The following is a 14,811-nucleotide window of genomic DNA, read 5'->3' as shown; positions in this document are numbered from 1 at the left end:
CGCAACAATAAGTTCAGACCCCGACTGAGTTCCAAAAAAAACACACATAAGTGACTTACGCCTGGAGCCGGACTTGGAAGTGACTTGGTGTATTGATACACCATCCAAAGTGTAATTATAACTTCACCATGCTCAAAGGGACATTCAATGTCTGCTTTTTTTTTTGTTTTTTTTTCCCCATCTACCAATAGGTGCCCTTCTTTGCGGGGCATTGGAAAACCTCACTGGTCTTTGTGTTTGAATCTGTGTTTAGAATTCACTGTATGTGTGGGGTACAGAGACGAGGTAGTCTTTCAAAAATCATGTTAAACAATACTATTGCACACAGTGAGTCCATGCAACTTATGTGACTTGTTAAGCTAATTTGTACTCCTGAGCTTATTTAGGCTTTCAACAACAAAGGGGTTGAATACTTATTGACTCAAATGGAAAGATGACATTTCAGCTTTTCATTTTTAAATCATTTATAAACATTTTGAAAAACGTGATTCCATTTTAAAATTATGGGGTCTTGTGTGTAGGCCAGGGACACAAAATCTCAACTTAATCACTTTTAAAGTCAGACTGCATCACAACAAAATGTGGAAAAAGTCAAGGGTTGTGAATATTTTCTGAATGCACTGCATATCCCCAAAGCAAAGGGCCAAATGTACAATCATGCTAAATGTTGTTCCATTCTTGCAATTACATTTATATCCACTGGAGGGCACCATCAACACACTAATATTCACTGAGAATGACAGAGACAGACAGTCTTCTGTGTCATAATTATGGTTTTATCCAGACAAAACCAGTTTACCCGGGATGTGAAAAAACATATAATAGAACACAAAATGTATTAACACACATTTATTACTTTGCTTACAAATGTTTTCTTCCTTCAATTTCTTAGTTAAGCTCTGTGCTTTGTGCTCTCTGGAGTAGCCATGTACTAATGATAACACAGCTATAAATTACTTATGTAAAATAAATAGTGAATAAATAGTAGAAAAGCAAACTAATATTCAAATGTGAAAATTTGATTTCATCGTCTAGGCCACAACATATCCAGGGCACTCATGCACACACAAACACACACACACCACAATTGTGTGTTTAAAGTGTTTTGAGAAGTAAACAACTACATCCAGTGAGCACTGATAAGTCAAAATTGTCAAGGTTCATAAATGTACATTCAAATAAGACATTTGGTGCGTTCAATAATCTACAATGCAGTTATATAACAGTCTTGTTCAGAGATTATAAAGACATTCTCCCTGTATAAGCTATGGGGCTACACATTGGCTGCCTCCCAGGCTTTGACACAATGTCTGGAGTCCCTTTGCCAGCTGCTATGCATTTGGAATCTCTCTTTCTCTCTTTCTGTATCTCTTTCCTCACTTTCCCTTCTTCTCTCTGTTGTCTGACAGGCCCACTGATTCCAACGCAAACAGATACATCCTCTCCCCTCCTCTCACTCCCCTATCTACTATAGTCCCCCTCGCTGGGGAAAGCTCTCTGTTTCCTCCCTCTTTCCAGTGCTTTACTCAATGGCCTCCATCTTAATGAAAACATGGACCAAGTTTTAAAGGCCTATCTCTTAGTAAAACAATGTTTAATCGCTTACCTCTGGGTAAAACGATGTTTAAAGGCCTACCTCTGGGTAAAACCATGTTTAAAGGCCTACCTCTGGGTAAAATGATGTTTAAAGGCCTACCTCTTGGTAAAACAATGTTTAAACGCCTACCTCTGGGTAAAACGATGTTTAAAGGCCTACCTCTTGGTAAAACAATGTTTATACGCCTACCTCTTGGTAAAACAATGTTTAAAGGCCTACCTCTTGGTAAAACAATGTTTAAAGGCCTACCTCTTAGTAAAACAATGTTTAAAGGCCTACCTCTTAGTAAAACCATGTTTAAAGGCCTACCTCTTAGTAAAACAATGTTTAAAGGCCTACCTCTTAGTAAAACAATGTTTAAAGGCCTACCTCTTAGTAAAACCATGTTTAAAGGCCTACCTCTTAGTAAAACAATGTTTAAAGGCCTACCTCTTAGTAAAACAATGTTTAAAGGCCTACCTCTTGGTAAAACAATGTTTAAAGGCCTACCTCTTGGTAAAACAATGTTTAAAGGCCTACCTCTTGGTAAAACAATGTTTAAAGGCCTACCTCTTGGTAAAACGATGTTTAAAGGCCTACCTCTTGGTAAAACGATGTTTAAAGGCCTAACTCTTGGTAAAACAATGTTTAAAGGCCTACCTCTTAGTAAAACAATGTTTAAAGGCCTACCTCTTGGTAAAACAATGTTTAAAGGCCTACCTCTTGGTAAAACAATGTTTAAAGGCCTACCTCTGGGTAAAACCATGTTTAAAGGCCTACCTCTTAGTAAAACCATGTTTAAAGGCCTACCTCTTAGTAAAACCATGTTTAAAGGCCTACCTCTTGGTAAAACAATGTTTAAAGGCCTACCTCTTGGTAAAACAATGTTTAAAGGCCTACCTCTTGGTAAAACCATGTTTAAAGGCCTACCTCTTGGTAAAACAATGTTTAAAGGCCTACCTCTTGGTAAAACAATGTTTAAAGGCCTACCTCTTAGTAAAACTTACAGTATGTCTAATTATTTACAGATTATCTTTGTGAGCCCATATGTCCAGTTTCTCTGTCAAAGAGCTTCATTGGTAGATAAAGGCAGTAATGCTAAAGTGATGCCACTTTATCTCCATGTTGTTGAGTAAGTTAGTGCACATCCCCAGAAGAGCTGTAAATTATTCCACTGGTCCTTTTAGGGCGAGTCAGTCACATCCCATGTCTGGGCAACTCCCTACTACCTAACTCATGTGCCAGGGTAGAGGGTGCAGTGCAGTCGGTGGGAGACAGTGGACCTGTCGGCCCGCCACTTGGTTTTCCTCTTCTTCTTCTGGCTCCTCTCTGGAATCTGTTGCCTGGGTGTGTGTGTGTGTGTGTGTGTGAGAGAGAGAGAGAGAGAGAGAGAGAGAGAGAGAGAGAGAGAGAGAGAGAGAGAGAGAGAGAGAGAGAGAGAGAGAGAGAGAGAGAGAGAGAGAGAGAGAGAGAGAGAGAGAGAGAGAGAGAGAGAGAGAGAGAGAGAGAGAGAGAGAGAGAGAGAGAGAGAGAGAGAGAGAGAGAGAGAGAGAGAGAGAGAGAGAGAGAGAGAGAGAGAGAGAGAGAGAGAGAGAGAGAGAGAGAGAGAGAGAGAGAGAGAGAGAGAGAGAGAGAGAGAGAGAGAGACTCATAGCATTTGTATTAAACCTTCTCTAAATAATCTGTGGCGGCAACATACCTGATTACCCTAACTAACTCGTGGAATGCCTTGTCAACATTCATGGCTGGGTCCTTAGCACTTGTTTCAATGTAAGCTATCTGTAAATGTAAAAAGCTCTGAATTTAGTATGGAGATCAAAACAATATCTGTAGATGATATACAGTATATGTAAAGTTCACGCATTCACTCACACTGTGTTTACTATCCATCTCCCTCCCCTGATCCCCTTGTCCTGGCCACGGCCACCAGTGGGAAGTTAAGTAGTAAATCCCACCGGTCCTTCACCCTGAGGATGAGTTGATGGAAGCGGTCCACATGTTCAAAGCTGGCCTTGTCTGTGACAGAGAACACGATGAGGAACCCGTCCCCGGTCCTCATGTACTGTTCCCTCATAGCACTGAACTCCTCTTGGCCTGCTGTATCCAGAACTGCAGAGACAAACACGATCAGACAGGTCCCACATATAACATCTACACTGAGAACAGTATTATGAATGATCCTGGTTATTCATAAATATGTGTAGCTGTGTGCTGATCCCTCACATCTAACAATGGCTGCACAATAACATGATCCCTTTTTCTCCTTATAACAGAACATTCCATCTTGTTCTTCAGTACACTGGAAAGATTATTTCGGGGAAAACGATATAGTACTTTGGCCAGGTTAAGAGGTTGGGCTTCTTATTTGTAATGTATGTGCTATCTATAAATCCATTTACCGTCCAATATGGCCCACTGGGCATCAATCTCAGTGTGTTTGAGGTAGGAGTCCTCGATGGTGGGGTCGTAATCAGGGACAAAGATATTCTGAAAGAACTGAATGGTGAGAGCACTCTTCCCCACTCCCCCATCCCCCACCACGACCAGCTTATACGTGGGGAGATTGTCGCTGGGAACAGCGCTCGTTGCCATAGTGACAGCCATGCTATACCTGGAACACAGAGGGAAGAGAGAAGATGGTGTATGTCTAAACTGATGCCATTTAGAATGGGCTTTTTGGCCCTCTCTTGCTCTGGACAAAAATACCTGACAAAAATCACAAATGAAATGCCACAGGTAATAGTGTGGTAATAGAATACATCTTAAATGAATATTATAAAAGCAGAGATCCTTCTTTTTCACTGCAATGCATAGAAAACATGGTAATCCTAGTGTTTTATCTTCCATTCCTTATATAGTCGCTTACTCACTGGGCATAAAACAGTATCATTCTTATGTTGGAATACCCACACCTTCTCACTGCAAATATCAATCACTCAAACAAGGCTGAGGTCTGTACTGTAGCAGTCTATCCTTCGTCTGCTGGATCTTCACTGACATACTTAAGTCAGGGAATCACCCACACACACACGCCATGAGTAAGCAAACCCAGCCTGCAGCTCCATACAATGGCACTGGCCTAACAGGATGAGGTCACACAGAGAGTTCTTCCTTCCTGCAGTCAACAATGGCGGGACGTGGATGGTTTCCTTTCTCAGTGGATACTGTAGCCTGTGTCCCTGGCCAAAGCAGGAAAGGGACCCAGATGCCCGTGGAACTTACAGGCCCTCCAGAACAATGTTGTAGCCAGAGAATGGGCCAAGGGCCGACCAACTCAAACAATTCTCAGTCAAACCTGAGGGCTGGGGGAGACCCTATTCTGTAGGGTACTTCTTTGGGTTCCAAGGGGTATCATATTCTCTAGGGCAGGGTTCCCCAACTGGCGGCCTGTGGGCCAAATTTGTCCCCCAAAGTGTTCAGAGAACAACAAATGTCTACAAATTATTTGCAATTATGTTCCAGCCCCCCACCCACCCGCTAAAGAAAAACATCGGCCCACGGCTGAATCTAGTTGATGATCCCTGCTCTAGGGTCATTATGAAAATACTGTTGTTGTTTTTTTCCAAAGTATTCAAGATAGGCCGTTAAGTTCTTTTTCAGTTATATGTCATCAAATGCTGTTCTAATGGAATATTATGTAGGCCTACCTACAGAGCACAACATGTTGATCAAGAGGACTAATGTATGTAGTCTGACGTGGGTGATTCCTTATTTCTCAGACACATTTCGCGCACACATTCACCTCATTTGTGATCAGTCAGATCTGTGACTCATAAATCCCATAACCTCACTGAACACTTTAGTTTTTATTGTCATTTTCGACCCAATAACAAAGTTGAACAATTATTTGCTTAGGCATAACCAGTTAAAGTGGGATCCCGTATTGTAAAATGCCTCGCCATTCCATATTACGCCAAGGTATAATTTAACTTTCACACACATTTCAGTAGGATACAGCTAGTTGTGACTTTACATCTGAAAATACCAGACATCTCAAAGCAACGCAATCTGTCGTAGCCGATTAAATAAAAAAAGCTTACCCCAATATATTTACTGTAAAGTCGCCTGCATGAAGTCACATTTCTTGCCTTCTCATGTTGTAAAGCTGACTTCATTCAGATCTGTACATTTCTATCCAATCAATTTCATATCACAGCTGCTGGAAAAGCCAGCATCTGCCACAAAAAATGTAACAGTTACTTTGCGTTGCAACAGCTGATACGATAGGTTTGCTCCAAGCGGGAGAAGGGGGGTCAACATTTCTTATTTTTTGAGCAAATAAGCCATTATTTTAATGATTATAGGTCACATTTAGAGTTTTGTCGGGCTTAATTTAAGTGCTTAAATTATTGACTTCAATGTGTTATGTTTTTTAGCCTGCCAGTTTTGGAGGATAAGTAAAACAATATTTGAACAGGAGCCCCCTGATGTAGAAATGGAGCATTCCACAATGTCTCAAATCCAGATGTGATCATATAAAAATAATGTAAGTAATTTTCAACCAATGTATAGCCTATTGCTTATTTACAAAGTATCTATAAACTATCTACAAAAACGAATAAAGAACCATTTATTAACAACTTACAAACTCTCCATGAATAATTTTAAGTAGGCAACACCTTAATGTTACTTACGATTTACCTACAAGTGGGCAGCTCTAGATGAGGATGTACAATATCAGAGTTTCTGCATTTCATTTTGAAACTATATACGATATACCAGTTATTACCATTCATCTCAAATAGAAGTGGCATGAACATAGAATTAGCCACAAGATGGGAGTATGGGATATTTATTTGCAAAGGTAGATAAATGTTTAATAAGCGTTTAATATATCACGCACAAACTACCTTTATGGAAAAAAATATTTGAAGTTACGTACACTCTAATAATAATAATAATAATAGTATTAATATTTGATATTTTTCCCATTTCTGACAATGTAGGCAGCACGCGCGTGCGTGTTGTGAAACCTGCGCCTCAAATGCCACGCCTACTAGTTTGACAGACATCACCCCCGTTCAAAAAAAAATCTGTTGTGGAGTTTACGCCATATTTCGTTGCTGCCCCATGGTTTATGCTGCACGGTTTAAATGATCAACGTCTTCAAACGAGGTTGTATTTGAATTTAAACTGCAGTTTGGGGACCGCGGAAAGGAAGTTCTGTTTTTGTGTGGTCATACCTACCTGCTCGTGCTTGCCTTGCTCGCATTACAATGGTTGCGTCCTGTATTGACGTTTGCCTGGGTCCATCATCGCTGTGGTGCTGAAAAGAAACGAACCTGTGCGGCCGAAACGAACCTGTGCGGCCGTAGCGAGTGTATGCTGCTGCGAAGGATGAGGAGGTTTCTGTGGATCTGCAGCGGTTGAATTGCACCACATCGCCCACTTATTGCTGTGTTCTTGATTTTATCCCTCAAAACCTGGACTCTACCGGCGCAGTTTATGAAGGTAACGTTAAGCAACCTGCATAATAATAACGTCATGCCATGGTTAGCTTGCTAGCTTGCATAGCACAGCTGTTGTAGCAAGTTAGCTAACTAGATGTTAATCTATCCAGAGACAGTATAGCTACACCTCTACGTTAGCTGATGCTAGTCTTAGTGACAGTGACAACTATTTGATGGCCTGGTGGTTGGCTTTCTAGCTAACTAACATCAATGTGTTGTTCTTTTTCCCCTGTCATATGCCAGTTGACAGCCATATGGGCTACAGTTAACTAGAATAGAATGAAACAGAACAGAATAGAGTGTGCATTTCTAACCCATGGCAGGTTTTGGGAGAGGGAGGGAGTGTAGGCCAGGGGAGAAGGTAGAGGCTAAATATATGTCTGGGTCAATAGATGGATTAACCTGTTTCTTGAATCAGTACACAGAGAGACCCCACTGATTCTAATTACAGGTAGGCTACACACTGGTTTAGCTGGTTGACATAATAAACTCCACTCGGATTTCATACAAGTCCTGTTTGCCTGTAATAATGCATTTATGACACGTATTCATGTTGTATTCATGCTGCTGGATGCAAGATCCAGTGCTCGGTTCCTATCACAAGAAATATGGAAGCTCTAGTCTAGTGCACTGAATGACTTAATAGAAACACTCAGCTTTTAAATCTACCTGCTGTTACAAAGAAAGACTGAGTGAATAGTGCTTCTCCGAAATGGCATTGTCCCTGGAATCTATAGATTCCCCAGTGATGTCATCATGATATTTCCTTCTCTGCCTCCTTTGCTGACCATAGTGGAATATAGAGCTAGAGGAGCAGCCATTTGCTATCACACAATCTCAACTGTCTCTCTCTCTCTCTCTCTCTCTCTCTCTCTCTCTCTCTCTGATCAAGAGCTGCAGGGCTATAGTGGAAAATCAAGAGAAAGAGTAGAAAGGAGAGGATGATTGTATCCTCTGTCTCTCCATCTCTCTCTCTCTGTCTGTCTAAAGCAGCCTTACACTTTTAGAGACTGGGTCAGTTGTTGTCTAGTGCAAGGGTTTTGACAGTGCAGTGAATGAGAGTGATGGAGTACATGGGATTTGTTGGGGGAGAAGGGGGGTGGGTGCTGCAGACAACGGAAAAGTGTGTGGTAAATGACATAAAACACATATGTGCTCATGAAGCTCTAAAACAGGATGAGTCACTAGGGGGTCTACACTGTAGTGTCCCCACCTCCGTGGTTGGGGGTGGTGAGTAAGTAGCTACACTGCTGCTGGGGCTAAATATTAGAATGAATGAGATCGATAGTAACAAACACCTCTGGAGCTTTAAGAATGGGAGAGAGAGGCAGGAAGGAAGGAATCCGGGAGAATGAGAATGGGGTTTTATCAATGGCAAAGTTCTCTAACCTCGAGCTCACAGCAATCAAAGTAATTGTGTTTGTTAGGTTGTTCATCATTATGCACAATTCTGTGTGGACATAATTGTTAGCCTATGTTGCACAGGAGTGCAGGTGATTTTAATTTGCGACCCAAAAGCCTTTTCAGAGTAAATCTCTTGTGTCATGAACAATGTTGTTTAGATTTGTGCCCAGGGTTAAATGGCTTGTTAGCTACTGTTGGCTTTAGCCTCACAAAGCCAAGAAGGCTTGCTAGACCACGCACGGAAAAAACTGAGAATAGTGGAAAGAGAGAAAAAAAAGAGTGCATACGCTCTCTAGTGTCACGCATGAGTGTGTGATCTGTGATGCATGTGTGGCGCTCCACAGTTGATCTAATGATGGCAGCCCACCAAATGGCATCCTATTCCCTACATAGTGCACTACTTTTGACCAGAGCCCTATGGTGAATAGGGTGCCATTTGGGATACATCTGTGGTGACTGAGGTCTGCAGAGTGGAAGATCTGAGAGGAAGGGGAACTCCCTTTGTGTGTGGAACATAACCTATCTGGGTTGTGTTCAGTAGGCCACATTGTAGCAAAACGTGTTGAAACGAAAATGAGTGTTTATTATAGAGGTCGACCGATTAATCGGAATGGCCGATTAATTAGGGCCGATTTCAAGTTTTCATAACAATCGGAAATCTCTATTTTTGGACACCAATTTGGCCGATTATTATTATTTTTTACACATTTATGTAATCTTTATTTAACTAGGCAAGTCTTATTTTCAATGACGGCCTAGGAACGGTGGGTTAACTGCCTCGTTCAGGGGCAGAACGACAGATTTTCACCTTGTCAGCTCGGGGGATCCAATCTTGCAAACTTATAGTTAACTAGTCCAACGCTATAACCACCTGCCTCTCGTTGCACTCCACAAGGAGACTGACTGCCTGTTACGTAAATGCATTAAGCCAAGTTAAGTTGCTAGCTAGCATTAAACTTATCTTATAAAAAACAATCAATCATAATCACTAGTTAAATACACATGGTTGATGATATTACTAGTTTATCTAGTGTGTCCTGCATTGCATATAATCGATGTGGTGCGTATCGTTGCTCCAATGTGTACCCAACCATGAACATCATTGCCTTTCTTAAAATCAATACACAGAAGTATTTATTTTTAAACCTGCATATTTAGCTAAAAGAAATCCAGGTTAGCAGGCAATATTAACCAGGTGAAATTGTGTCACTTCTCTTCAAATCAAATCAAAATCAAATCAAATGTATTTATATAGCCCTTCGTACATCAGCTGATATCTCAAAGTGCTGTACAGAAACCCAGCCTAAAACCCCAAACAGCAAGCAATGCTGCAGTCAGTGTATATGCAACAGTTTGGGCCGCCTAATTTGCCAGAATTTTACGTAATTATGACATAACATTGAAGGTTGTTCAATGTAACAAGAATATTTAGACTTATGGATGCCACCCGTTAGATAAAATACGGAATGGTTCCGTATTTCACTGAAAGAATAAACGTCTTGTTTTCAAAATTATAGTTTCCGGAATCGACCATATTAATGACCTAAGCTCATATTTCTGTGTGTTATTATGTTATAACTAAGTCTATGATTTGATAGATCAGTCTGCCTGAGCGGTGGTAGGCAGCAGCAGGCTCGTAAGCATTCATTCAAACAGCACTTTCGTGCGTTTTGCCAGCAGCTCTTCGTTGTGCGTCAAGCCTATCAACTCCCGAGATGAGGCTGGTGTAACCGAGGTGAAATGGCTAGCTGGTTAGCGGGGTGCGCACTAATAGCATTTCAAACATCACTCACTCTGAGACTTGGAGTAGTTGTTCCCCTTGCTCTGCATGGGTAACGCTGCTTCGAGGGTGGCTGTTTTCGTTGTGTTCCTGGTTCGAGGAGAGGGACAGAAGCTATACTGTTACACTGGCAATACTAAAGTGCCTATAAGAACATCCAATTCTCAAAGTTTAATGAAATACAAATGGTATAGAGAGAAATAGTCCTATAATTCCTATAATAACTACAACCTAAAACGTCTTACCTGGGAATATTGAAGACTCATGTTAAAAGGAACCACCAGCTTTCATATGTTCTCATGTTCTGAGCAAGGAACTTAAACGTTAGCTTTCTTACATGGCACATATTGCACTTTTACTTTCTTCTCCAACACTTTGTTTTTGCATTATTTAAACCAAATTGAACATGTTTCATTATTTATTTGAGGCTAAATTGATTTTATTGATGTATTATATTAAGTTAAAATAAGTGTTCATTCAGTATTGTTGTAATTGTCTCTGATTTCTGTTTTATAACCCATAGTGATTACTGTATCAGATAGGTAATGCTGTCCTGTTGAACTTGGTGTGAAAACACTAAAGACAACGGTAGGCCAATATATCACCTGAAGGATCTGTAAAGCAATATGTATCCTACTTTATTCAGGAGTTAGGTTACTAACTTCGGTCTAGGGCCTAGGAGTTGCATTGGGATTCAAGGTAGGCTAGCTCCTCTGCATTTGGCATGGTGTCTGTCTGGTCTCTCCACCCAGCTCCAGCAATTCAGAGCTGTGGCTCTATTACTGAAAGGTCACTCAGCCCCATAGACTCAGCCTATGATTTGGACTCTGTTATGGAGGGGGGTGATGTTGGCAGGCGAGCCAGGTTGGAAGCGGGTTACACTGACACACAGTCTATCTGCTCCCATCCCTCAAGTTCATGGCTATTGGATGGGACCCACCCTCCACTCAAGGCTAGCTGCCATGGCCATTCACTGCCAACTTTGTGTGGTTGTCCTGGATGCTAGAGTGACAGAAAGTGCAGTAAACGAACACAGTGACAGACAGTAAAGGTCAAAGTAGGTATTTATGGATCAGTATGTTAACTAGGATTCTGCTGTGACTGTTCCATGTGTTGACATCTGCACACTGTAGGTGATGTTTTTGGACTGCAACTTTGTTCAAAGGAGGGCCTACGTTGTAAATAACCTTAGTCGTTTTCTTTCTTTTTTTTACACCCTTTTTTCTCCCCAATTTCGTGGTATCCAATTGTTAGTAGTTACAGTCTTGTCTCATCGCTGCAACTCCCGTAAGGACTCGGGAGAGGCAAAGGTCGAGAGCCATGCTGCCAGGGCGTTTTATTAAACCAGCTCACAAATCACAGGACACTGGACTACAGCAGTAGCCACAAAACCCCACTCAGACACAGTCCAGGGAAAAAAACACCTGTTAAACATGAACTAAAGAAAACGCAACCCAAACTAACTGACAGCTAATGAACCAAAATGAAACCAGGTGAAACACAAAACAGACATAAAGAAACATAAACAGACATAAACAAAAGAAAAGGAAAAAGGATCGGTGGCAGCTCGGTGGCAGCGCCACCCGGGAATAACCTTAGTCCTGAGACTCGTTGGGACATTTGGCCTTTTTCTGTTGGTAAGCGATAGTAAACAAAAACGGTCATTTCCTGAATACACTTGAATAGATAATAAGGTATGGTTCAAGCCAGGACAGCTCCACTCCCTAGATATTGTTTAGGCCTAGTTTGACCATTTCATTCAAGCATTCAGAACATGGAAAACATAGACAAAGTGCATATGAACTGTTAAAAACATGTTTAAATAATGGGAATGATAAACATGATATAATAATAGCTAGTAGGTTTTTGAAGCGTCTGATCCCTGATCTCCCTGCTTTAACCTCTCTCTAACTGTGAGAAGTTGAGACCCGTGACATGGTATTGACCCATGTGGGCGTTCTGGGGATGGGGCCAGTGTGACAACACCGTACAGCGCCTCAGCGTGTCTTTGTGTGTTGCACTGTGACATTCACAGGAACACCATTGTCACTGACAAAAGCCCTGCTGCTGGTGTGGCCATGGTTTATTTCGGGACCTTTCTGTGTGCAGTCAATGGATGATGTCATGCAGGGAAAAGGTCAAAGGTGATATAGCCTATCCTAGTTGTTTTAAAACTATTTCTATGTTTCTGCAGTCACTTGTCTCCCTAATATTTGATATGATTGTGAAATATGATTTTAATAAGTATCACCTTTCCCCCTGTTATTATAACTTTATAACTCAGAATTAGGCCTAACAGCATCCATCCGAGCGTGCGTGCGTGTGTGTGGACTCTGGTAGGGACGTGAAGACTGCTAACCCTCCTGGGGAAGTCCTCTGTAGTGTGTGTAGCTCTCTTCCTCCCAGCGGTAGTGAACTGGGTCATGCCTCACTGAATCACTGAATCCTTTCATCGTACTGCAGGCTGACTGTGAGAGCGTAGACCATAAAGGATCAAGGGCCTTGGATCTGCTAGGGATCTCTTTCTAGACAATACTAGAATGAAGTATGACATCCTCAGCATCAGTCACAGTTTTAAGGAGGAGTGTGTTGTCTTACTTACTCAAATATGCCATTGCCGACTGTTTAAATAAAAAGTGGTTTACTGGTGTTGAGGACGAGGCTAACCATTCGCCATTGCAGAATTTTTATTTTTTATTTAACTAGGCAAGTCAGTTAAGAACAAATTCCTACCCCAGCCAAACTCTCCCCTAACCCGGATGATGCTGGGCCAATTGTGCGCCGCCCTATGGGACTCCCGATCATGGCCGGGTTGTGATACAGCCCGGGATCGAACCAGGGTCTGTAGTGATGCCTCTAGCACTGAGATGCTGTGCCTTAGACCGCTCCACCACTCTGGGGCAATGTAATGTATTTAAATGCAGTATAATAAAAGGTCCCTCACCCTGCTGTTTTCTTTCTCTGTGTTGCAGACTCAGTGTGGACAGTAATGACCTCACCCTTCCAGTTGCCAGCTGGCAGTAACTACAATGACCGAGCATCAGAGCTGGCACAAGACAGGCAGCACACAGAGGTGGTCTGTAATGTTCTTCTGCTGGATAACACAGTTCAAGCCTTCAAAGTTAACGTAAGTACTGTACTATACTACTCCCGGCATCTACACTGACTGTACAGCCCTACATATCACCATAGAGAATGACTGGGTCAGGGCCTGCTCTCTCTTCTCTCAAGACCAGTTGTCTATCAATAGGCTACACAGTAACCAAGTAGGCCTATAAAGATAAATGAGACTTTGTTTAAAAGGCAATTCTGCCGCTTTTCAACCTCATGTTCATTACCCCCAGCACCATTCCAGTGTCTACGTATGTGAGAACGGCACGATTCTATGATCTGTGGTTAAAAATATATTTTTTAAATGCTTCTCTGTGACATCTCAGGGTACGATTAAAACTAAGAAGAATGGTGAATTTCAAAACTTGCAATGAGTTTCTAGCCAGAGGGAGGCTATTTTCTTGCTCCCCACAAATCTTATAGTGTTTAAAAATGTCATCGGGTAGAACTTTTTAACTTTATATATTTTTCTACATAATGTAGAAAAGCGCACATACAGTGCATTCGGAAAGTATTCAGACCACTTGACTTTTTCCACATTTTGTTACGTTACAGCCTTATTCTAAAATTGATTAAATAGGTTTTTTTCCGTAATCAGTCTACACACAATACCCCATAATGACAAAGAAAAAACAAGTCTTTAGTATTTTTGCATATAAAAAAATACAAAATAATGAAATATCACATTTACATAACTATTCTGACACTTTACTCAGTACTTTGTTGAAGCACCTTTGGCAGTGATTACAGCCTCAATTCTTCTTCGGTATGACGCTACAAGCTCGGCACACCTTTATTTGGGGAAGTCATTAAACAGTCATTCTTCTCTGCAGAACTTCTCAAGCTCTGTCAGGTTGGATGGGTAGCGTTGCTGCACAGCTATTTCCAGGTCTCTCCAGAGATGTTTGATCGGGTTCAAGTCCGGGCTCTGGCTGGGCCACTCAAGAACATTTAGAGACTTATCCCAAAGCCACACCTGTATTGTCTTGGCTGTGTGCTTAGGGTCGTTGTCCTGTTGGAAGGTGAACCTTTGCCTCAGTCTGAGATCCTGAGCGCACTGGAGCAGGTTTTCATCAAGGATCTCTCTGTACCTTGGTGGTTCCAAACTTCTTCCATTTAAGAATGATGGAGGCCACTGTGTTCTTTGGTACCATTTCCCAGATCTGTGCCTTGACACAATCCTGTCTCTGAGCTCTACGGATAATTCCTTTGACCTCATGGCTTGGTTTTTGCTCTGACATTCACTGTCAAATGTGGGACCTTATATAGATAGACATGTGTGTGCCTTTCCAAATCATGTCCAATCAATTGAATTTACCAAAGGTTGACTCCAATCAAGTTGTAGAAACAGGATGCACCTGAGCTCAATTTCGAGTCTTATAGCAAAGAGTCTGAATACTTATATAAATACGGTATTTCTGTTCTTTATTTTTAATAAATGTGACTCACCACCTAGATTTTGTCTGATGTAGCAACATTTGAATTTCGTT

At 41.5% G+C, this 14,811-nt stretch overlaps 2 protein-coding genes across 3 annotated transcripts in view; one reads left to right on the top strand and one right to left on the bottom strand.

Annotated features, from left to right (window-relative positions):
• Positions 1-834: 834 nt before the first annotated feature.
• LOC110495887 (ras-related protein M-Ras) lies at positions 835-5,787 on the bottom strand. The gene is given in 6 exon segments (XM_036952401.1): positions 835-2,919; positions 3,276-3,355; positions 3,449-3,481; positions 3,483-3,685; positions 3,976-4,187; positions 5,617-5,787. Coding segments are annotated over 5 exon segments (630 nt in total). The 5' UTR covers positions 4,181-4,187; positions 5,617-5,787; the 3' UTR covers positions 835-2,810.
• A 793-nt stretch (positions 5,788-6,580) lies between these two features.
• LOC110495885 (tyrosine-protein phosphatase non-receptor type 4) overlaps positions 6,581-14,811 on the top strand; it is a 41,589-nt gene continuing 33,358 nt past the window's right edge. Inside the window, exons 1-2 of one of the 2 annotated variants that reach the window (XM_036952399.1) lie at positions 6,581-7,027; positions 13,183-13,337. In XM_036952399.1, the coding sequence (XP_036808294.1) occupies positions 13,200-13,337 (138 nt within the window). In that variant the 5' untranslated portion in view covers positions 6,581-7,027; positions 13,183-13,199. The remainder of the gene's footprint in view (positions 7,028-13,182; positions 13,338-14,811) is intronic. The other variant, XM_036952398.1, reaches the window with a different exon arrangement.

This window comes from Oncorhynchus mykiss, chromosome 18 (assembly GCF_013265735.2).
Source record: "Oncorhynchus mykiss isolate Arlee chromosome 18, USDA_OmykA_1.1, whole genome shotgun sequence".
Classification (NCBI taxonomy): domain Eukaryota; kingdom Metazoa; phylum Chordata; class Actinopteri; order Salmoniformes; family Salmonidae; genus Oncorhynchus; species Oncorhynchus mykiss.
This window is presented reverse-complemented; position numbering and strand designations above follow the sequence as displayed.